The sequence below is a fragment of the Eucyclogobius newberryi genome, unplaced genomic scaffold (genome assembly GCF_026437365.1).
Source record: "Eucyclogobius newberryi isolate DKJ021-1_F unplaced genomic scaffold, fEucNew1.0.hap1 SCAF_5, whole genome shotgun sequence".
Lineage (NCBI taxonomy): Eukaryota > Metazoa > Chordata > Actinopteri > Gobiiformes > Gobiidae > Eucyclogobius > Eucyclogobius newberryi.
This window is the reverse complement of record NW_027316167.1, coordinates 13583820-13607975: the sequence shown is the minus strand read 5'-3', so window position 1 is coordinate 13607975 and position 24156 is coordinate 13583820. Positions and strand designations below refer to the sequence as shown.

Genomic DNA, 24156 nt, shown 5'->3' with positions numbered 1-24156 from the left:
TCATGTGGTCTGTGACACAGCTACCAATTTCAACAAAGTACTTCCTGTCTTCCAGATAGGACCTTAACCAGTTTAGGGCAGTGCCAGTGATGCCCACCCAGTCCTCTAGTCTCTGTAAGAGGATCCCATGATCGACAGTGTCAAAAGCAGCACTCAGATCTAACAGAATTAAGACTGAGGCTTTGCCCGTGTCAGTGTTCAGGCGGATGTCATTTGTCACCTTGACAAGAGCAGTCTCAGTGCTGTGATGAGGTCTAAAACCTGACTGAAAAACATCAAATGAGTTGTTTATTAAGAGGAAATCTGTGAGCTGTTGGTAAACAACCTTTTCAAGGACTTTGCCCCAAAATGGCAGATTAGAGATGGGCCGGTAATGACTCAGTACTGCGGCATCAAGACTGCTCTTCTTTAGGAGAGGCTTTATGACCGCAGTTTTCAAAGACATTGGGAATGTTCCAGATTGAAGCGACATGTTAACTATGTGAGTGAATGGTACTAACAAACTGTTCAGCACAGACTTTAGAAATCTGGTGGGTAACACATCAAGGCAGCATGTAGATGAACTCAGACTGGTGATGATTTCATGGACAGTTTTGTCAGTTACTGGTGCAAAGTGAGTTAGCTCTAAGTGTCTTGGTGGTTTTAGGGTAATTTTTTGCATTGTGGGATTTATAGCATTTTTAATGCCCTGAACTTTGTCATTAAAGAATAATGCAAACTCATTACACTTGGATGTGGAAATGAGTTCTAACGGCAGCTGAGCTGGAGGGTTTGTTAATCTGTTTACTGTGGCAAACAGGACACGCGAGTTGTTACTGCAGCTTCCAATTATTTCAGAAAAATATCTTTCCCTAGTTCTACATAAGATTAGGTTGTACATGTTCAGCTTTTCTTTGTAAATCTCTTTTTGAACCTGGAGCTTTGACTTGCGCCATTTCCGTTCGGCCCTGCGGCACTCCCTTTTCTGTGCCCTGACCGAATCATCATTTCTCCACGGCGCCTTCTGCTTATTTTTAACCATTTTAGCCTTTATAGGGGCGATGGTGTCCAGAACATTCAAAACACTAGATGTAACAGAGTTCAACAAATCATTTACATTAGAACATGAGACATTTTCAAAGTTTATCATTTCCATAAACAGTGCACCTGTGCCATCACTTATGTGTCTCCTCTGAACAACTGCAGGACCAACCGGAGGTTTGGGAGAAACAGACAGGTCAAAGAAGACACAGAAATGATCAGACAGAGCAACATCGATCACATTAACATTTGAAATATTTACCCCCTTTGTAATTATGAGATCTAGAGTGTGTCCTTTGCTGTGGGTGGGGACTCTCACATGCTGAGTAAGACTGAAGGTTTCAAGGACAGCATCAAGCTCTTTAGCGTTTCTGTCACAAATATTATCAACATGCACATTGAAATCACCTGTAATGACCAAACCATCAAAGTCTGTGCATATGACTGAAAGCATCTCAGTAAAATCATCAATAAAACGTTGGCAGTGCTGGGGAGGCTTGTATAAAACAATGAAGAGAATGGATGGAGACCGTTTTAGCTCCATTTTAAAGGATACATACTCAAATGATGAAAACACCCCAAAAGACAACCTGCGGGTAATTATTTCATCTCTAAAGACAGCACAGACTCCACCCCCTTTTTTGTTTTCTCGTGTTTCAGATTCAAACTTAAAGTTGGGTGGAGCAGATTCTATCAGAACTACATTTCCTGTGTTTTTGTCAAGCCATGTTTCAGTTAAAAACATAAAATCAAGATTATAAGAAGAAATAAAATTATTAATTAAGAGAGATTTGTTACATAAGGATCTGACATTTAGCACAGCAAGTTTCAGACTAGTTTCAGTGGGACTGGGCTTTATCTTTTCACAGGGAATATGAATAACATTTCTCAGATTGGGCCTGGCTCGCATTTTGTTTTTCCATCTGTGTGATGATGTGACTACAGAAATAGCACTAGGGGGGGCTCTTTTTACATAGGGCCCCGGGTTGGTTTGATTTTTAATGTGACAATAAGTCCCGGTAACGCTGAGACCCAGTGCATCCTAGCTATGGGAGATACCAGGTGAAAGGCGAGGTTGGATGGGTGGTGGGGCTTTTATAGCCAAGGAGAGTTTGGGACCAGGTGAGAGGCGAGGGGGGATGGGTGGTGGGGCTTTTGTTGGTGTAGTCGGTACTGACATAGCCCTTGCTATATTGGGCGTGAGTGGAGCCATCTTAATGCCTGATTTGATCAGACTTTCAAAATGGCTGGGAAGGCCCATGGGTGAGAGTGGAGATGAGAAGGAGAATGATGAATCTTTAGTGGGAGTAGATGTTGCAGGGGGAACCCAGGGCTGGTGTGAAGGCAGGGGCGATGACAGGGATGTTGTTGGGCTTGTCACAGATGGGTCCAAGGCCTTTGAAGATTGTTCCTTTGCTGGAGGCGGTGGAGGTGAATGTGGAGCAGCTGGAGCTGAATCCTTTGCTGGTGGTGGTGGAGCAGCTGCTGATGAATCCTTTGGTGGAGGCTGAGGTTGTGGTGCTTTTGATGTTGAAACATTGGCTCGGTCTCTGGCTGATGGAGCAGGAATTGAATGCTTTTTGTTTTCTTTTGAATGCTTTTTGTTTTCTTTTGTTTGTTGTTGTTGTTTTAATTTCCAAGGTTCCTTCTAAGAAACAGTTTTTTAAGAAACTTCATCTTAAACCACAAATGGGAAAGCTTTTCTCTATGATACAATTCAACAGACAAAATGGCCACATAAGTTCCTTCAACATCTCAAATCTTCCTCAAACCACTTGCTCGTACTGCCACAGGATTTACTAAAGATAATATTATGGATGATAATCATTTCATTAGAGTCTAAAACTCTATTATTTGCCCAGTCTTACATTGAGATGTATAATGTACTTCACCATTTGCTTTTCTTTGTGGGTTTGTGGGTTTCTTGTCATCAGAAAACATGAATAGATGTTCCACAAATGCTCTTCTGCATTTGATCCTAGATGCTCAATGTGTTCTGTGATAAATATAAAGACAAAATAAAAGATAAAAGTATATTTTATCATCAGTCTGCTGTGTTTACTCAGTAAATGTGCATGTTGAGAGACTACTTCATTAAAATGCACTGTTTTCATCATTCTGTCAGTGTTGTTTGTGTGATGTAACTTTGTGTTGTGTTGCTGCTGCCTCTTGGACCAAAATAACTATACCTCAATGGGATTTTCCCGGTTATATCATTGTCAGTTACTTTGAAACACTTAATCTGTAACTCATGCCAAATATGACTGCACAGTTGATGAAAAATATATATATTAATGTCTATATTTCAGATCAGCTTTGGTCTGTTTAATAAAGAAAAGAAGAGTTTTTTTGTGTTTCGACACTGGCAAAGAGGCAAAGTCTGCATTGAAAAAATGAATATTGAAAGCCATTAAATTGTGTTTTGAATTAGACAAAACAAAATCAAATCGAAAATTGTGAAAATTGTCTACTTCAAAGCTAAGGGAAAGAAAAAAAGAAAATTGGACTAAAGTCTAAATGAGTGAGAGCAATGATGGATAAAACGCATGTGATCGAAGCGTATGAAAATGTCTCCCGTTTTATGTCCATGAAATATGAATGCGTTGAATAGATGCCCTTTTCCAACAGGCAGATAAAGGTTTATTGAAGGCCGGAGTTTGCCAGATTGCGGTTACCATGGTTACAAGTGTGAAAAGGGCATCAGATCCAACTTCTGACCAGTCAATTAATCTTGAAATTGGAATTTCTGATATCAAAGGCTCATTTGTGGGTTAAAATTAATTGCTATGTACTAAAAGTGGGAGAAGTATTGCATTGCCGGGGCACACACAAAAAAAAGAAGCAAGCTTAAGATTAAACATGCCACCAGGGAAAATACCAGTGTGAATATTTAAGATGGATTAGCACATGAATATTTAGTGTTTGGTCTCTGTGTGTCTGTGGAAAAAATGGGAAACTATCAAGTGCTGTTATTTTCAAGAATTAACTGTGTAAGGCCTGATACAATTACATACAGCATTATACCATCACACAACAATCACGTTCGATAATGACATACCCTGGTTCACACCCAAACTGAGGCAGTTAAGACAGCAGAAGGAGGCAGCGCACAGGGTCGTGATAGAGAGCGCTACAAAGATGTGAAGTATGGATTAAGCAGGGAGGTGTCGAGAGTTAGATCTCAGTACAATACACGTCTGAAGCAGCAGTTCTCAACAACAACCACGCCTCTGTGTGGAGTGGGCTCCGGCTTCTCACCAACTACAAGCCCAAAGCGCCCAATGCTGCAGACGACCGAAAAATGGCTGAGCAACTCAACACATTTGACTCTGGGTTTGAGGCTGTGGCTGTCCTGAAGTCCAGGAAAGCCACAGCCTCAAACCTAGAGTCAAATGCCCCTAACACCCCTCACCATGACAGACTCGCCCATCAGCAACTTGGACCGTGGATCACATTCACTTGAACTGATAACTTTTCTTTCCTCAAATAAGATGTTTCTGAGTCTGTGTGTTGAGGAAATGAATTGTTGTACAGAAGTTCAGTTCAAATGTGAAGTTAATTTGAGGAAAACAATAGCTCAATGGACGGAAGTTAGTCAGTTAAGCACTGATCAGTTGTTCTGCAGCTAATTCTCCTACTCAGGCAGTGCATAACCTCTTCATCACAGATAACCAATATACCATCCCTCGAAAAAGAAAGCATGCATTAACTCTACTCCACAACACTACTAGAGAAATATTTATTCATACGCATGTACAAGAGCGGAAAAGAGTTCAAAGAGCCCTCTTAGTAAGCATAATCATGTAGTAAATAGAAAGGGTGATGCAATCTTTTGATCTGCAGATGCATTTCAGCACTGGCTCTCTGGGAAAACCTCGTATTTTTTTGCTTTTTTCCTGAGCACTAGAGGACATTGCGGAGGAGGGTTTGCAATGTGGGATTTTTATATCGCCATACCACAAATAACAGTCCATTTTTACTGTCCTCTGCTACGGCTGCAGTGTCACTAAGGCACACAACTCACGCTGCCTCGCCTTACTGTAGCCACGTCCTTGTAGTAACACCGCCCTCCCCCTTCCTCTCCCTCTCTCTCCCTTTAAAACAAGGCCTGGTTGTTAATCACACTCCCATCGTAGCTAATTAGAACAGGTCAGCTTAGCAGAGGCGACAGAGTATCACGTTGTCGTCGTCGTCCTCATCCTCCTCCTACTCCTCCTCCTCCTCGTATTCACTCCGAGCCATTTCCTCATATGCTCCTATCACTAGCGGACATCTCTTTTACATGTCGACTGCTGTCTGTCTGTGATAGCAGCAGAGACCGGGATCAACCGCCGCTCGAGGCCCACTGGAGCGTCAATTAATGGGCCGCTCAAAAGTGGCACACACAAAAAAGTGGGAATTTGACTTACTTAGGCTTAATTAATACACAATTTTGCAGCGATAATTAATCAATTTGGCTTGGCGAAGAGCAGTCCAGATTACGTGCGCGAAAAGCAATTTTGTGGCATTGTTGTCAGCTAAAATCGGTTTCTAATATTAAGCTCCTCATTACACTTCCTACGTATTGATTTTTGTCTTTTTATTTTGTGTCTTTCTTCCAAAATGAATCGTATAAATTGCGAATTGTTCTTAGACTGCAACACGTTTTCTGCTCGTCTGGATGTAGATGGGATTGCATTGCCTGGAATACAAACACGCAATCAAAATCGACACACATAATTTTAAGAAGTGAACACAGAACACACACAGTGCATTTGTTCTATTACTGGAATTGATTTCAATACATTTTTTTGCTGCTCTACCCACATCTGCCAGTTTCGCACACAATATTACAACATTTAAAATGCATGAAACAGAAAAGATAAAGAGACGGTCTATAGAGAAAAATCCAATCTATAAGCCACAACCTAATGACTACAAAGACCCCGGACTAGAAACGAAGGGTTAGGCATTGATTTGGACAGTAACTACACACTCAAAGGCTGGCTCACATTGTTTGAAGTGAGTGCATTACCTACAGCCGATACCGGTCAGAATGCCCCCAGAAGCGCTCGCACACAAGCCCACCACACACTCACTGGAGCTGCTGTAAGTGCAGAGTAGTGCCGTACTGCATGCCACTTTCAATGTACATTATTTTAAAAGATAACCAGGACTCTCCCTCCTACCGCTCTTCTAATGAGGATCCCAGCCCTGCAGTGCTTCAAAGTCACCTGACAGAAACAGTAGGGTCATGATGGCTGTGGTTCAAGTTCAAGTCATTGGCAAAGACAGGATTACAGTAAGATTCTATTTTTACTGTACTGAGTGAAGTTGGAATAGTCTTGAGTGTTCATACTTTCTTGTGAAGTTAAGTTGTAAGTTGTCTTTCAACACGGAAGATGTGGTTTCAATCATTAGAAAAGCCAACTGAATCTACAGAAGAGACTTGGATCCATCTCCAGATCTTGCGCTGGTCTTCGTCAGGACTACAAAAGATGGAAGATTCCCTATTGCATGTCTTGGATTGCGAGAGAAACCCACCCAGACACAGAGAGAAACACCCAAACTTTACAGAGAAAGGCCCAGCTTGTCTCTATGGAAATGTTACTGCTCTGTCTTGAATGTTTCCGAGTAGAGCATTAAATGTAACATCTTCCTGGAGCCCAACATTACAACGGCAGTCGCCTCCCGGGGCTTGGCAAAATCCATTAAACGGTCAACAAAAGACAAGCAAGGTCAGGTCTGTGGAGAGGTGAACCCGGCTCACAGTAAGAATATATGGTTTTGAAGCATTTATGAGCCATATATCACCTGCAATACAAAAATATGTCTATTTACATTCCGTGGAACATTCCAAGCTAAGAAATCACATTCCCAAGAGAAAAGCAGCCACTTTTTGTCTCTACGGGGGGCGAATACCTTTCATATCGTACTGTAGAGCATTCCAGCTAAAGCAATAACATCTCTGGAAACAATAGGTCGTGAACCTTGGAAACGTTACATTTTCTAGGTCATGGTCATACTTTCTTTTAGTAGTACTTGCTGTTTAGTTTGGGGCTCACCTTTTTCCGTGGGAGCTTTTATTCACTCTTTTGTTATTCACCATCCACTCGCTAAACTGAACCATCCTGACAGTCGCAACCACTTTTTTTAACCAAACTAAATGTACAATATGTGTGCAAATGCCTTCTAAAACACCGTGGCTCATGTCCCTAATAGACCCTAGTGCAGAATAATGCCTCGCGCAACTCCTCTTGAAAAATCCAACTAGCGTTTTAAAAGCGAGTGTCAAGGAGGCTGTGGGATGGGAGCAGTGCTGTCAAACAGATCTGCAGTAAAGGGAAGGAAAACATTGCGAAGCCAATCCCAGGGCAGTGACAAAAGACACGCTCACATTTCCACTTTTCTATCTGATAATATCACGGTGCATAAATAGTGCTCACAAGGATCTGAGCATGAACTGAAAATAGGGGAATGTGAAAGTGATGCAGAAAGGCAAGACAACACAAGCACAGTGTTTACATAGCTGAACTTGTCTGCTACTTCCCTCGCAGTAAAACATGTACGCTTCATTTTTCTTTAGTCAGCTAATAATTGGTGTATTCATTTATGTGGTTGATTTGGTACATGTCAAGACAGAAACATGAATGAGAAATGATGTTGGGAATAATTCCATAACATCGTAAAAGTTTCTGTTCTTTTTCACGTCGCTGAATATCATTATTTTCCTGATTCTTTTCTGAATGTTTTGCGCTTAAAAGTTCATTTTTCGATTAGTGCCACTGGTCATTTCAGTTGTGCTCACCAATAAGGCTGTGCGCTTTACCTTTGAAATAAATGGACTTTAAAGCACAAAAGGTCAACCTCGCTGTACGGATCAATAATCGTTTCATCTGCGGTAAATACGGCCCTAAAGAGGCATTGTTTGCTTCTATTATCCATTTAATAAAGATACGTTGAAGTTTTGGCCACACCTGTCTCCTCTTGGCTGGCCCCTCCCCCTGAGCTCAATCCTGGTGTTATTGGCTAAACACAGGCAGCTGCAGCCGGTTAACTGTCTAATCTCACATCAATTGATTTCTCCCCCTTAAACGACCGGGAGAGGAACAAAAGTTGCAGTGTGTGGCTGCGGGAGGAGAGTGAGGCCGAGCGCAGGGGCAGTGATGAGTGACAAACGTGCTCTGGCAGGTTACAACCGCTTTACTTCCAAAGCCATGCGTTCCCGGGCGCGGTCACCGACTCGCCCTACGGAGCATCAAAGTGATAATGATCGAAAGAAAGCACACACAGAGGTGGGCAAAGGGGAGACAGCTCCGCGCAGCAGCCGACAGGGCTAACAACACCCTCCTATTGACTGAAGCAATCCTAATTCAAACAGCGATTTTGAGTTCACCATTTATTTATCTTATGGGGCAAGAGGTGACCGTATTTCAGTCGCTTTCAGTTTTAAGAGCTGCACACCTTGGACAATGGTCAGGGGAAAAAATGAATAAATAAATACACTAATAATAAATAAACAAACACACTTTTTATAGCTTTTTCAGTCCCAATTATAATACTGATATTTTCTTTAACCACCACATTTCACACTTCAGCTGTTCTCTCCTATAAAGCTTTTGGGCAAGAAAAAATAAAGTGAGCACTTGATACCCGATTCCATCCGATATGAAACTAGTGAAAATATGAACCGATACAAATGAGCTTGCTCAATGTTTCATTCTGAAACGGCATTCATTCAATGCCAACAGTGCATGAAAAGACAACATCAGTAGTCTTTTCATACATTGATCAATCAGCCCACGCCTACGCTTGATTTATATCATGAAGTGATACTCAGTAAAGTAGTTCTGTCTGGATTTGAGCCAATAACCTATTCATGGGTTTCAGATTTCTGTTTATATCAAACATTTTGAGGCCTTATTCTCATTCAAAATATATAATATTGTATTTTAAATGTTTAAAAGGTGAATCGCTGTGGTAATTAGAGGTCACCCGATAGGGATTTTCCATTTTTTGGTGAGACAATTTCCAAGGATGATCTAAATTTAATTTGTTTTTGTTTTTACTATTCTTATTCCTATTATATCTTTTTTCTTATGATATTCAAATATACAACATCAGCCAGCCGATATATCAGTCAATCTCTAGTTGCAGTGGTCCTGATTTCTCATCACTCTGAAACCCATCCATATGATATCTGTATTGTGAGATCTCTCCTTCTTTTGCGAATTAAAACATGTTTTAGAGACATTTCCAGACCATTTCCAAACCGCGGTTGTGCACCAGACCTCCTCATCATGTGAGTTGAGTTCATAAATCTGATTGTGCAGGTCCCTCATGGACAATTAAAGAGGCACATTTCCAAAATGAGAAACATATGGAGCTTTTTAATTGACCAATTTTTCTAGCCAACATGCATGGCTTTTCCTCATACTCAAACCCAATGAAAAGGAGAAGAAATGCTACTTAGCGAGACATGCACATCGGCACAGATCGTCATTGTCCTTGTGTTCAAAGCAAAACAGACCTTCTGTTATCTGGATTAATGGCACCATTAGAGAGAATATATGCTTTGTGTATGCCACTGTATTCCTGGCTGCAGCCCCACGCATATATTCTCCACCGAGTCACATAGGCACCGGAGTATATCTGTATTTCTGAGTAAATATCCGTTTTGCAAAGCAGGTAATGGCCCACGCCGCCAACAACACAAACGGTTAAGTTTGAGTGTGAAATTTTCTTGCACATTTTTTCTTGATACACGGTGGTACACTCTCTCTGCGCCATGCTTCTTGACCTTGAACTAATGATGTTGGATGGCTCGGGCGAGAAGGGACTGTAAGAATTCACATCTGGGGAGTTATTGTTCTACACATGTCGCGTGTAATCTGCCCGGCCCGTAGCGGTTGGACTAATTATTCATATTTAATCACCACAACGCTAGCGAGTTACACTGCCTGCCGCTCACTAAGTCATTTTCCATGTTCCATTATCAAAGTTTCAGAGATGACTGCGGAGGAGAGGGGGAATAAAAAGAGAGGCTGAAGTAGTTGGGTTTATGAAAACATAATGGCCCTGTCTGCTTTCATAAGCCAAGGATGTGTGTAGACCAGGCACTCCCTCACACCTCCAAAATAACACAACTGCACGGCAATAAACGATGGGGGGAGAACAAAGTAAGGCAGAACAAAGTAGTAACCGGTTTAGATTGGAAGCGCTCATGCAAGTCAAGAGCGCTATACAAATAACTGCGGCGCGAGGGAAATGAAGCGCTTCTCATTTTGGGTGGGAGCTTTGTTTGCGAGGCGTCACTCGTTCATCACGCAGGCAAATTACGGCAGCCAGCGCTCACCTATTGTATGGTGAGGTGGCGGAATGGTTAGCGCCAAATGCGACCGTCACATTTGCATAATTTCACTGTCTGTTTACGTTCGCTTTGGTTGCGCCGTTTGATTAATAAGCGAGGACATTTGATGCCAATCCTTCAGTGAGGCACACTGGAGGAAAGCTTACCAGAACATAGAGGGCGAATTTCAAAAAGAATTTCAATTGCAGTATTGTTCTTTAATTATCAGACGATATGTCAACAGAATGTGATAAACATGTCTTTAAGTTGCGTTTTAATTATCAGACAAATGTGAAATGTATGTAAACTGAACCACAAATATCATCTTGTACCCCTTATTACTATTTTTGATCAGCCTATTTTGTAGCATTTCTTTTTACTATACTATTTCTACTCTTTATACTCTTTTCTTCTGCATTTTGATATTTTGCCCAACGCTGCCCTTTTTAATGCATAATAATTCACTATGTAGTACTAAAACATTCTCAAAAACTAAACCTACAGCTAAGTTCTCTTCACGAAAACAAGCTCAAGGAAGTGTGAAGGATGCACTGGCACTGCACACACCAAATTGAGCTGGAAAGCTTCTCAAAGGATTTGGAAAAAGAGACAAAAAAGTACCTCACCAAAAGCCCTTCTCTCATCAGTAAATGAGAGAAGGAACAAGAAGGTCCATACTTTTCATTGGTGTTTTGTTCTGCATTTTTTATACTGTACACAAAAAAAGAATTGAGGGTGATTGTGTCAGTTGCATGAAGTAGTTATCATTTATCATGACATTTTCTGTAGCAAATATACTGTGTATTTAAACATATTGCATTCAAAAATGTGTAATCGTGCCATGCCATTCTTTCCGTATAAAGTACAACAGCCATAACTTCCATTCTGCACTTGCAAACGCTTTGACCAGCCCAAAACACACAATCAAACAAATAATAATAGATAAACAACACGGGTCGAGTGAACACAACAGCAATACACAACGACAATAGCAGAATGGTGGTGCGGTAGATCGACCTGGCATAAACGCTGAGATGCATTGTAAAAGGACACCGCGGAGCCCTAATTCTCGCAAGATTTGATTGGCAGGAGCGCTTTGTATGGAAATGACCTGCTGTTTGTTTTGTTGGAGGTGTTTAAGTGATGAATGAGTGATGTCTCTCAACACAAGTCACGTTGCGCAGGGGAGCGGGGCTCACCTTGCTCTTGGGGCGGCGGTTTGACGCCTGTGGACTTGAGTTTGAGCGCCTCTTTGGCTGACATATCGCAGCAGGAGCCTTTGTTAGTGTCCTGGTCGCTGTCCGCCTGGTCACTGTCGCCATGGCCACTGTCTCTGAGGCTGGCGCGCTCCGGGTCTTTAAATGTCGAACTACTAAACAAACAGAGGGAAGGGGGAGAAGGAAAAAAAAAAAAAGCATTAGTACAGTCGGCTGCTGCGAATTTTAAAAGCTTTTGTTGCCTTCGGAGACAAAATGAAACATTCATGAACATCTCCAAACGCTTAAATAAAATAAGAACAATTAGAATAAGATTATTTAGGATGTAATAAAATAATGCACTTGGGGGGAGGCTCTGTCGCTGAGTGCAGAGACAAAATACTGTTATTTAACCAATGTTGACAATAAGCCTTACTGTGGTGGCCAATTTAAATATATGAAATTAATTCCGGTGAAGAGGCCTCTCACAAAAAACAAGCCCTGCAAAAAACTATATATATACTACAATATATATATATATATAATATATATATATATATATATCTCTATTTTAGACTTCGAGCTGTACTTTCTAGAGACTTTAATGTTAGAAGCTGCCGTCCGTTCTCCTCCAGCTCTCCAGCACTCCGGACTTTTCAACATTAGACTTAACAGTGAATGATATTATACTATACAGACTTTTTGTGTTGGTTCTGACTCAAAAGCCCGAGACATAAACACACTGTATTTACCTGACCTTTTACCAAATTAAATAAACAAGAATTATATGTTTTATGGCGATGGTCTGTGGCCCTGATAAATGGAGTCGGTTATGACAGGAAGGGCATCTGACAAAAAGTCGTAGAAGCAGAGGTGCCTCGACAGGGTTTTGATTAGTTTAAAGGTGCACTGTGTAACTTTTCACCTGGAATGTTCCACTGTGTCAATGTCAGCGCAGATACAAAACATTTTTTTTTTTTATACCGACGCCCTAACTCTCGATACTGATACTCAGCCATTTTCAGAACATATTTTTTCTTTTACCAACTTTAACGCAGTAAATATTGACACCTCATTTTACAGCTCATAACTCACAGAATCCAGTGTCTGTGTTTATTTCACAAAGTTTAGCTGTTGTTGCTTGTAAAGTTACTATAATTGGTATACAAATAATAGCTATATTAGTAGAATAATAACGGCAGATACTCAAAGCTCAAGTATTGGAGCATATTAATGCGAGAGTGCTGGTATCTCTTTATATATATATTTTTTGGGGGGAGGATAAAATAACACATGTAACTGAATAAATACAGTACAAGATGGATAGGTTTAATACCAAACAGTGGGGCATTACAAGCAAAGCGCTGGCACTGTAAATCAGGACTTTAAAATCACACTTATGTACGGTACGCATTGCTCTTAATGAGGATGTATATTTAAAATGGATTAAATGCACGCCATTGATGCATTTTCATGCCGTATTCACTCAATTAAAATGTGTTTCAGTTAGTGCTGTTAAAGTGGAGCACGGGGAGTTTACTGTAGGTAGGAAAAACAAAAAAGCAGGGTGTTGTTGTGATGGTTATGGATCCCAAACCTTACCTTTGTACAAACTGTTGTCTGCTGCCCATATAATTAGGCTCAGAGGGGAAATTGTCGGTCTGTGGAGGAGAGAGAAAGCAAAAGTAAGTAAGCAGTGTGCTCAAAGGAAGCCCATCCTGCTGAGAAACTGGATCTCCTGGTGGTGACATAATATTAATTATGTGCAGATAGAAAATCAAGTGCTGAATGCAGAGACACAGCGAAAAACAGCTAATTAGGCATTTGGTGGTGAGACACGAGGCGTACTATTTAAGTATCAAATCTAGTAGGAGTAAAAGCTGCCTTGATTAATAGTAGATTTGTGTATGATCATTTGAATTGAGGGCAAGCTGAACATCTGTAAAGTGCAGAGTCTGTTTTGCGATAATTAATTGGGATTGTTTAACTAAATTGTATGCAGGCGTTTCCATCAAAAAGGAAAATATAAGCAATCTTTTTTGCTACCGCTGAGAGAAAAATTACAAACAGTCATAACATTTTTTTACCGTGTTATATTGAAGATATGAAAGAAGGTTATAGTGAAGAAATCGTATAATCATCTTAAATATTCTAATCTATTCAAGGGTTTTAGCTTGTTTTTGGAAAATTTTGAGGACTTTTCCCAATTTAAAACATAAACTGGGCTAGTCCAGTAGAGAAGATTAGTTCTTCCTACAGCCGTCAGCATTAACCTGCAAAAACGCTGGTAAAAACCCATTCACCACATTTAAGTGAGGTCAAGGTCTCGTTAAAAGTCCTTGTCGAGTGTGTAAACCTGAATGTGAGTTGAAGCCTAACTGACTTTAAATTGAGACTTTGGACCTCGCGAGCTTCCAGGGGCCACTAAACATCCTCTTCACGTGGCACTGATGAGGAGAGCGGATACATACAAACATGTAATACTTAAATATGGGCATCGTTTTTATCATTCATTTATTTGTGAAGGAACGTTCAATTTGACGTAAGCATCGGCCGAGCGATCCAGAATTTTGCCTTTATGAATTTCCATGATTACATTAGAAAAATGGAAAACATTACATTCAGATTAAATTTTGAAATTGATATATTTGACAGACGTTGGACCAAATGGGACTTTTATTTTCTTGTAGATGTGCCATGATTTTATTTATTTGGTGGTTTGTTTGTGTTCTATTTATTTAGGTTTTCTCTAGTTCACGTTCTGTTTTCTTCTGTACAGTCCAGATTTTTCACCAGATGTTTTTTTTTGATAAATGAAATCGTAAACATATAGTTTTCAAAGCCAGTCTTGTGTATAACCAACAGTTAGCACGCCTCTACTCAATGTATTCAACGCAGACAGACATTTGAAACCAATTAATTATCATCGTATACCTATAAAATTGATTCTGAATTGAAAATGTCATAAACCCTTTGACTATACAGACTTCTGCTGTGTTAGCTTAAGCACCAGAGTACTTAAATGCCAGGACAATACCACAAAGTCCACAAGACATTATGGATATTTCAGACGTAGATGCTGTGGTGTGCACGCCAGCCTCAAACAAGACTGAGACTGAGACACTGCGCTGTACATCCCACTGACAACACATTTATATAACGGCAAACTGCTGTTCAACCTTTAAAGCACAAACACTCCTCCTGCCCATAAGCAGTCAGCGCAGCAGTGCATTACAGACTGGATCAATCACTGCGGCACTGGAAAAAAAAAATCCCCCCCTAACTCGATCTCTAGTTAATTATAGCCACATACCACATATGAAGGTTTTTTTTAATCACATCCACGGTAATAAAAGGTCACCAAAGATCCCAGAGTGCTTTCTGGCATTTAAAGAAACACTGTGTCACCTTCCCTGTTCGCTCTGATTGCCAAAAAGTGCAAAGACAAGGCAAATGTATCGGGAAATAAAGGTTGTCCCACAAAAGACAAGCAATATAAACAGAAATCTGACGTTGCTGCGTCTTTGATATTGGACAGATATGAGACTAAGGCAAAGGCTCAATACTGACGTTCCACATATGAATAAATACACAATTTTCTTAGACAATAGAGTGGAAACACAAAATAATATCAGTTTGTTTTAATATGACCATATAGTTTAATAATAATAATTCTGATCTGGTAAAGTTAAAACGGTGCATGAATTGTTAAAATGTTCCTCTGTTTGTATGATTTTTCAGTAGCAATACTTAAATAATATCGAGTTACCCTAATAGTTTTGAGATCGTATTGAGTATATGAGGTGGTTTGTTTTTTTTAAAGGTAAGGAGGTCAAATGAAACATATTTCTGATACATTACCTATAGTGACATTTTTTTCTCTCTCAACAGGGATGTAGGCTAGCACATAATCATAATCATCATATTTAGGGATGTTAATTATGCTAATGTCTGCAGTTACAGTAAGTAGAGCTGGAAAAATACAACCAATGATTTAGAAAGTGACCTTGACCTTGAGAAAAGCAACTTGTAAATGATTTAAAAGCACTGTAGGAAGTACAGTTGAGAGTATACACATTATTCAATACAAGCATAGGGTGACCAAATTTCCCAAATTTAAAACTGGGACGCACCCGGATGAGGGAGAAATAATAAAATACATGTTTGTGTTCTGGTTATTCTAAAGCCAGATTATCTCCATTTTGGCCAAAGAAGCAACAATACATCCTCTTCACTGTTGGCGCGTCTCAAAGTGGTTGAATACTGGGACAACTGGAACATGTCTTCCATAGAACTGGGACAAATCAAATGGTTTTGGACACATCTGCTGGGAAATGGGACCCAGGGCTCAAAACGGGGACTGATCGGTTAAATAGGGACGTCTGGTCACCCCGTATGAGTACATTAATAGTCCTTACTTTAGCTGTGTTCTTTGTCCTGAAATGGTCCTGGTTTAGATCTAGTAAAATCCAAGAAGTGTACTTGTTTGGACCTGATTTAGACCCAGAGCTTAGTCCCATTCCAGCGCTTGTTTGGTTCATGTTTTGCTCTTATGCAGCTGCGCTCGGGTTCATTAAAGCTGGTTCTCGGAATGCAAAACATTTACTGGGTTGATGTGAAAACTTTCAAACCCTCTTGCACTCGCTGTTGGTTTACTGGTTTGCTAAAAAAGTGCCAAAGCGAGTCAAAATATACAACTGTAATGGGAAATATCAAATGCATCACTAGAGCGTTATTAGAGCCATGTGCTGGAGTAGATCTAAGATGGATGGAAACAAATCCCTTCTAGAAAAATTGCTTTCATGGCGTGGACGAGGCATTCATCATGGTAACACAAATAATTACCTTATGTAGTGCACAACTCAGGCTCTAGAATTGATAGCGACGAAATGTCATGTTTAGTGACTAATGTCTCCCAGCGCTGGGCCTTTTTCACATGCACAGTGTGACTCAGAGCCGATACAGTAATTCAATGTCATCCGCGCGCCGCAGTGAGCTGGGTTTGAAAAAGGTTGGTACGTGTGAAGGTCGCGGGGGCCACTTAAGTACGCTGACCCTCCATACTTTGGCCAACACCTTTTATGTTTACCTTAATATTCGTTTTGCCGCAGCCTTCGATGAGATAAAAAGCAAGCGCCAACGGAACATATCAAAAGGATAAATCTGGACATAGATGTTGGAGAAGAATAAATGTTCAAAACAGGTTGGCATTGAAGTGATAAAAGAGACAAAATTGAGGTATTTATATTGATGTGCCCCTTCTGTACTTTTCAAACCAGGGTCTCATCCTTGGAGATAGTTTTTCATAAGCTCAGCGCTGTAAAAGTCTGGCAAGGATAAAATACCATTAACATGCTGGACTTTTTATTCAGGCTGCAACCATATTTCCAAGGTTTAACTTATTATGTTAAAAACTTTGAAGCTGTCCATTTAAAGCAAATATGTATGACAACAGCCGGCTGCATTACCAGACTTAGACTCTAGGGCAGTAAGCGTTTGGTCATGTATTTGATTAATCGGTCGATGGTGTCATAGTCGACCAAGCATTTTTTTTTTGATAGGGGTTACACATTTTTTATGGACAAAAACGGAAAGGAGAAACTACAAAATGACTCAGCTGGAGCTTTTGGAGTGACCGGTCCATTTATTCAGCTTTTTCTGCAGTTTTGTTGGTACTTTACTGTTTGCAAAGTTTGTTTTTTGAGTGAATTTACAAAATGTTATGATGTTTTGTGTGTATTCTGGATCAGATTAACACACTCTCTTTTAGTTGACAAATCTCCATAAAGGGCAAGTGGACAACAGCCTGTGTCACCCTCACAAGACATAAGCGACGCCATCAGACAATACCTGTAGAATGGCATCCTGAGGAATACCACTTATGCGCAATTATGGATGCTTTTGTGAACAACAGAGAAGCCATCAATGCCAAATGGAGGGAAAATATAAATGTATGGTATGTTTAGCAACACTTTTCCATAGCCGCCCACAGACATGCGCTGGCAGTCATAAAAAGCACATTACCTTAGTGCATAGACAACTGTTTCCTGCTAATTAGAGTCTCCAGTCTGATCTTAAGCCTCCATCTCTTCCTGTCTGTTTATACTGGCCCAGCCTTTTACTACAGCGGGCCACTTTCCAATTAATGGGTCGATAAAGGCCAGTGAAACTCCCATTGTGCGCACCCAATCCATATCACCACAATGAATACAATACAAGCTAATATATTAGGGGGAAATGATAAATACTGACCAGATAGTTTCAGTGTAATTACAGACCGCATTAGACGCTGGGTAATTTTATCAAGTGTTCTTGAGAATTGTATATCGCATTGTTGATTTTCAATTCTCAAGCTGAAATGACATAGGAGTACATCTGTATTGTGTAAAAGGACGAGAAAATGAGTTATTTCAGGACGTCTTCTTCTATTTTTGAATCAAATGTACTACTTATAGGTAGAGATGTCAAAATATAACTTGTTAGTGTTACGATTATTGTGACAATGCGTTTGAAAGAAATTCAAATATTTCACTGTCTAACATGGTACTGTTCCTGAAGTTTGTGCACGGCTTTACGAAATGGAACTTTCTGAAAGACGAAATCTGTTTTTTTAATAAACTGGTATATACATCAGATAAACTGTTAGAAATAGCAGTGCATAATCAGAGTTTGTCCAAAATATAATACGGTAACTTAGTGACTACTATATACTACTATAATTCTATATAAACCTTTACTATTCTTCACCCTCATTACATCATGTTTAAGGAAATATCCTGCTTACAGTTTTGTTTCCCATCACCTCAGCGATATTGTCTCATTCTCGTTTTGAACTTTCACAAATACAACTTTAGCCGCTGACCTAAAGTACATGCCAATGACCAAAATGAATTCCATTTCGCCGCTCTTTGAAGCGAGCGTCGCCTGGTTTGGTGCGTGTGAATGTCAGATAAGGTTATTTTATTTATCAGGATGAAAAGCCCATACTGAGACATGTTGTTGAGGAGTTTCGAATCACTCCTTGAACACAGTGCGCGCCCCAAGGTTGTGGAGGTCAGTCAAGCCAAGTGCAAAAAGCCCCACTCAATTCTCTATCCCCATCGAGGCCTTAAGACGGACTGAGCAGTCACCGGCCCAATTGAGACAAATGGTGGCAGCATGTTGGAGCGCTGTTGGGCTTCTGGGTAGTGTAGTTTCTTCTTCACGGCGTTGTGTACGTAGTTTTCGCGAGCGCGTGTTTGATGTCAGAGGTACAGGTGGGGAACGAGGACAGCGAGCAGTTTCTCTTTCACACATGGTTGGTCGGACAGCTCGGTTTTATTCACAGAAGCGGGGGTGAGGTGAGGGGGGAGGGGGGAGGAGGGCTTCACCGAGTCGACCAGATATGATACATGTGTTTGTCCTCTACTGTCTAACCGCAAAACAAACAGCACGGTGAACTTCAAAGAGAGGAGGGGGGGGAACAGCATAACCTTGTCCAAAAAGACGATATCCAGCACAGGTTGGTGTTGAAAGAACATTGACAGCACTTCTTGACAACACTGATTTGGATATTCAAGCTTAAATAAGGCAGACTCACTCCGTACTGTACTACGCTTGAATGACTTTGTGACAGCTACTCGTTTTTGGTCCTATTCTCCTCGCTCTTTCTGCTTTGGGTTGTCAAAAGTATCGAAAGTCAGATACTTATCGATATCAAAACTATTGTCAAAACTAGATACTCATTTGAGCAAGTATCGATGATAAACAAATTGCATGAACAGGACGAATTGTGATTCTTACCGTTTTTAGAAAGGTCTCGAGTCTTATCAGAGCAAGTGTCAGTATTGAAATCGAGTTTGACATGTGTGTATCGTGACAGCAAAATGTTGTCATTAATATGTTTTAGAATTCTGCTTCCGGTCATTTTCAACATATTTTTCACAAAATGCTATGAGGATTTATATAATACAGGTATTATCCTACCAAAGAAAGTAACATGCACAAGAAAAAAGTTTGATGTTGGTGAATGAGGCACAATTCTGACTGGCTCCTTAAGAACGTGTCCTGAAGCTGGTGCAGAATTCCTTTGGCGTCTGCTTAAAGTGGAAGTTTAGTTAAGTTTAGTCTGTATTTGAAGGAACAACGTACAGAGACATTAAGCCCGTAAAAAAACAACGATGTTCTGCGCAAACACTCATGACTTCTTCTTCTTCTGCCTGACAGCAAAAATATGTAGGCTCTATGCTGGCCTCAGTGTCATGAGATTGATTTCACGGCTCTGACATGTTGCTAAATGTCGTTCCCAGTCTTTTGCCGCCAAGAAAACGACGACGAAACGCAATAAATCATCCCTCGAATCCATAGTTCCACGGTGCGTTCTTTACATGCTAAACTTACTACTTCTCCAACACATCTAATAAGCGCAGGACAAATTAAATTCAATGGTATTTTATAAGGATCAATAGCACTCAGGAGACCTACTTAAAAGTGTTGCCGGTGAAGGTGAACCGGACAAGGTATAGGGGGGGAAAAGGGAGGCTGATAAGGAAGTCCAAAAGCAGGAAGGGGTGCTGAGGTTGGGGGGTAACGGGACATTAATGAGACTCCATTGATTACTTAGTGGCTGTGGAGCAATTGTAAGTGATCAAATCGAATTAGCCACTCCTATACATCTTCCTGCAGATAACGGGCCGATCAATCAAACGGTTTAAGTGAACAACCCACTGCCTGCTAAATATCTCTGCGCTATCTTACAAATCACCCAAGTCTCGACCCAAATAAAATGAAGTAGTAAAAAAAAAAAAAAAACACGTCCCGCGCCAGTAAAGGGGGGAAAACGAAAAAGACACATCTTATTAAACTGATGGGCATCGCAGTTATTATTCCAGACAGAACTTAATGATTCAAAGTGCAGGACAAAAGGGAAGTGGTACAAAACTAAAATCCAATATACCGTAAAGTGAATTTGAAGCTCACACAGTGGTTGTCTCGCATGTACTTTTAATCCCTTATTCATATGCGGATAGGTGCAAGTGGAGTGGACTTTTGTAGTAAAGATAGTGCTCGCAAAGTTACTGCTAATGCTTTATTTTAAAAGCGACATGAATGGCAAGAGGAAGTAAATAGGAGATGGATGAAGTGGTCAATCAATTTTGATATAAGATTTGTACAAAAAGAGCCTGGAGTGATGGGGACGATTGGACAGTTTAATCTGCCTTTTCACACCTCTACATCTTGTCTTTCCACGATAACCTGAAGATTTGAAACTCGATTTCAGTACTGGGGGATTCTGGGAACTAGACTCAATACTTAATGGAGATTTTCAAACAAAAAATCTAATTTAAAAACACACTTTTTTCAGACAAGATACTGTGATTTTCAATCCACAATCATAGTAATAATAGTTCTGATAAATCTCAAGAGCAATAAAACAGTTCAGGGATGGTAAAATTCTGTTTTGTTAATGTCATTTTTTAAATCAATACTTGTTCAAAGGAGTATCTAGTTTCGATACAAATTTTTGAATCAATTAGTAGATTAGATTATGGATACTTTTGACAACCCTACAAGCACAGGGTCTTCCACTAGAATTGAGAATGATCACATTGTATCTGAGGCCACCATTACATGTTTTGATTGTTTTAGGTTGTTATAAAACCTGCCAAGATTTAAGTAAAGTAAAAAGTGCGCTGTGAACTGATAAAAAAAAAAGAAAAAGAAAAATATTAAAATCTAAAATTGTGAGGTAATTGACAAAATTCATCCCTGGATCATAGAATTTAAAAAGCCTACGCCCTGAAGTTGCTGTGGAAAGTGTCTCCAGATCTTGCATCAGTAAATGCAACTATTGAAGGAAAGCGAATAACTGTCAGCTAAAACAATTAAATGACCTCATTTTATTTGTACATTCAACAGTTTTCTGCTTGTTTACTGGGCCAGCACACGACTCAGTATGACTCATGATACAAGCGGGCAGATTTTTCTCAGTTATAATTTGCATAAAAAAAATGATTTAAAATGTGTTTTTCTTCTTCTTTTAATACATCAGTGTTAATCACGGTTTACTAATTCATTATTCACTGGATTCCCATTCTGCGCTCATGGTTATTTGATGAGGAATTTAATTTTTCTTCATTAAAAACTGAGCTAAGCGGCACTTTGGAGGATTTTAGAGTCACTAAGTCTCTAAACAGCTCGACCTTTCCCTTGTAAATTTACTTCTTTTCAGCAAAGACACAATATTCATAATTACACATTATTTTGGCTGACCACACAATTAAGCCTGCCACAGTTACACTTCTGATTGCCATTATTTAGCATAGTGACCTTTCTTATGTGCAATTCCCAAGTGGATTTGTCCATGCATTGTTTCACTTTGCACAAAAAAATTAATAAAATGGAATAATAAAAACATTTATTCACATTCAAACAAGTTGTTCTCTTGTTTAGCGAGTCAAGCCACAGGGGAACAGAGCAACATAAAGGCACGTGGGTCAAGGCTAAAGCCGCTTTATCCACAAGAAAAATGAACTTCAAAAGCCTCTACAGCCTGAACTCTAACCACCACCACTTATTATTATTCCTACAGCGGATGAGCCCTAAGTCGCATGAATAGAATTTAAGCATTTTTTTTTCGACAAATCACTGCTTTGGTCGCATTGCTGTAGTAGTACAAATTGGAAAGCGGCATACAGGAAGTAGCTGAAAATTGTTCTTACGACTAGTGTTGTCGATACAAAGGAAAAAGCTTGATGCGTTACACTGACTTTGATAGCACAACGATAAAAGACACACTTTCTGAGAGAATAGACAGTCATTTTCAACAGAAATACTTGTACTTTATCCGTATCACTATGTGGTCTTATAGTAGTTTTGATAAAGCTGAAGATGGAATACAAAACACAAATGGAATACAATGGAACACTCCTGGACGAATGACGAATGACACGACATATTTCCAAAACGTTTCAGCATTTTTAGTTTTATTTAGTATCGATACTTTCTCATATGAGAATCTACTTAATCCTATTTATGACATTTGTTGAATAAAGTTGGTGGAGAGTCCAGGGAGGCAAGCAGATATCCGATCCTCAATCAGAAAAGTTAGTGCTCCTTTAAGTAGATGCTGGTCATTCATTCATGACCAAGTATATAAATGTTTGTCGATTTAACCTTTCGACAGTGTTCCTTCCTGATTATCTTATTCAAACTTGCATTTTTATTGATTCCCTGCTTGTTTGAGTAATCATTTATTGTCTGTTACTGCCCCTGAGACTCGAGTGCACCTACCCCCTGTCCCCGCCCCCACGCCCCTGTACTCGGTTATGATTATTTGAAGAATCAAGACTCTGAGTGACACATGTGCGGTTCTAAAATGTCGAGAACCAACTTTTCAAAAACAACAAAAACAGGTAAAATGACAGCTTGCGACGGTGAAATGTCGCTTCCTATCTGTTCTGCAGTTTTGAACAGGAGGAAGTCAGTGAACCTGTTTCTGTTGCAAAGCCGTTTTTTAATTGACATTGCAGTTTACAATGAACAAAATATACAATTGTGTGCTTGATATGTTATAGTTTGATATTAAGGACTTGAAAAAAAGCACAAAATGTGCTTTAATAAACAGAATTATACTACCAATACTACTACTAATAATAATACAACGGCGCTTATCCTTGAACTGCAGTTGCCTCCTTGTATGCACATCCACCCTCACAGTTATTAGGCCTGGCCTATTGAAAGCTTCAGATCCAGTCTATTTTATAACGCATGAAAAATCTAATGACAGGCTACGAAAATCCTCCGCAAACACAGTGCCGGAGAGCAGACGCTTTAACAAGCATGCAGTAATAAAGAATAATCGGTTTAGGGACAAAAATATACAGGACCAGAATTAGCGTTTAAAACCTGCAGCATGTAATTGATTAATTAAAGGCCAGATTAATCTCTATTAGTAAATAAACCGCCCTTATCTTATCAGAGCTGCGATGTTGACCACTGTCCCCGCGGGCGACGCTGCAATATGCTGCTTCACGCTTGGCTGTCTGGACAATGCAAATTCATACAGCAGATGACTGTGGGCGGATTAATAGAGATAGAATTGCAAGGAGATAAAACGATAGATGTGAATTTAAAGTGAAGTGAATTTAAAGCCTTTGTTTGTAAAAGAGCGAGTGTTCTCCTCATAGGAAGCAGTATATTGTAAAGAAGCACTTTGTGCACACAGACCACTCCTGTGCCCTGTCTGCAATTATAAGAAGTGTCATTTTAATAAATCTGGAATTTTCTTGTAGCCCCAATGTCTCGGTTTTAGGTAATTGTGTATCATTACATCCTTATTCTTTGTATTAGTACTATTTAACATGATTACAAGTACTTAGACATATGACTAAAATAACATTTGCAGAAGAAATAGGAAGAAAGGAAGGTAATTAAAACTAGGGCTGGGCAATATGGCAAATAAGTGAATCAAGATTTCTTTCCTTGTATTGACTGATTCATTTTGATTTTAAATATTCTCAGTGGTATTCAAATTTGATTTATTTTCCCAATCTTAATTGAAACAAACAGATTTTACTGCTTCTTGATCCTCTTTGTTTCCTTGAACTCATGTTTGTGCTTTAAAATTTACTT

The 24156-nt window shown here is 39.8% G+C and overlaps 1 protein-coding gene across 4 annotated transcripts in view; it reads right to left on the bottom strand.

The window, feature by feature from the left end:
* pcdh17 (protocadherin 17) overlaps positions 1–24156 on the bottom strand; it is an 87184-nt gene that overhangs the window by 40307 nt on the left and 22721 nt on the right. For 2 of the 4 annotated variants that reach the window (XM_072465886.1, XM_072465888.1), the window contains exons 2-3: positions 13147–13205; positions 11548–11720 (exon numbers count right to left, since the gene is read on the bottom strand). In XM_072465886.1, the coding sequence (XP_072321987.1) occupies positions 11548–11720; positions 13147–13205 (232 nt within the window). The remainder of the gene's footprint in view (positions 1–11547; positions 11721–13146; positions 13206–24156) is intronic. The other 2 variants (XM_072465887.1, XM_072465889.1) reach the window with 1 other exon arrangement.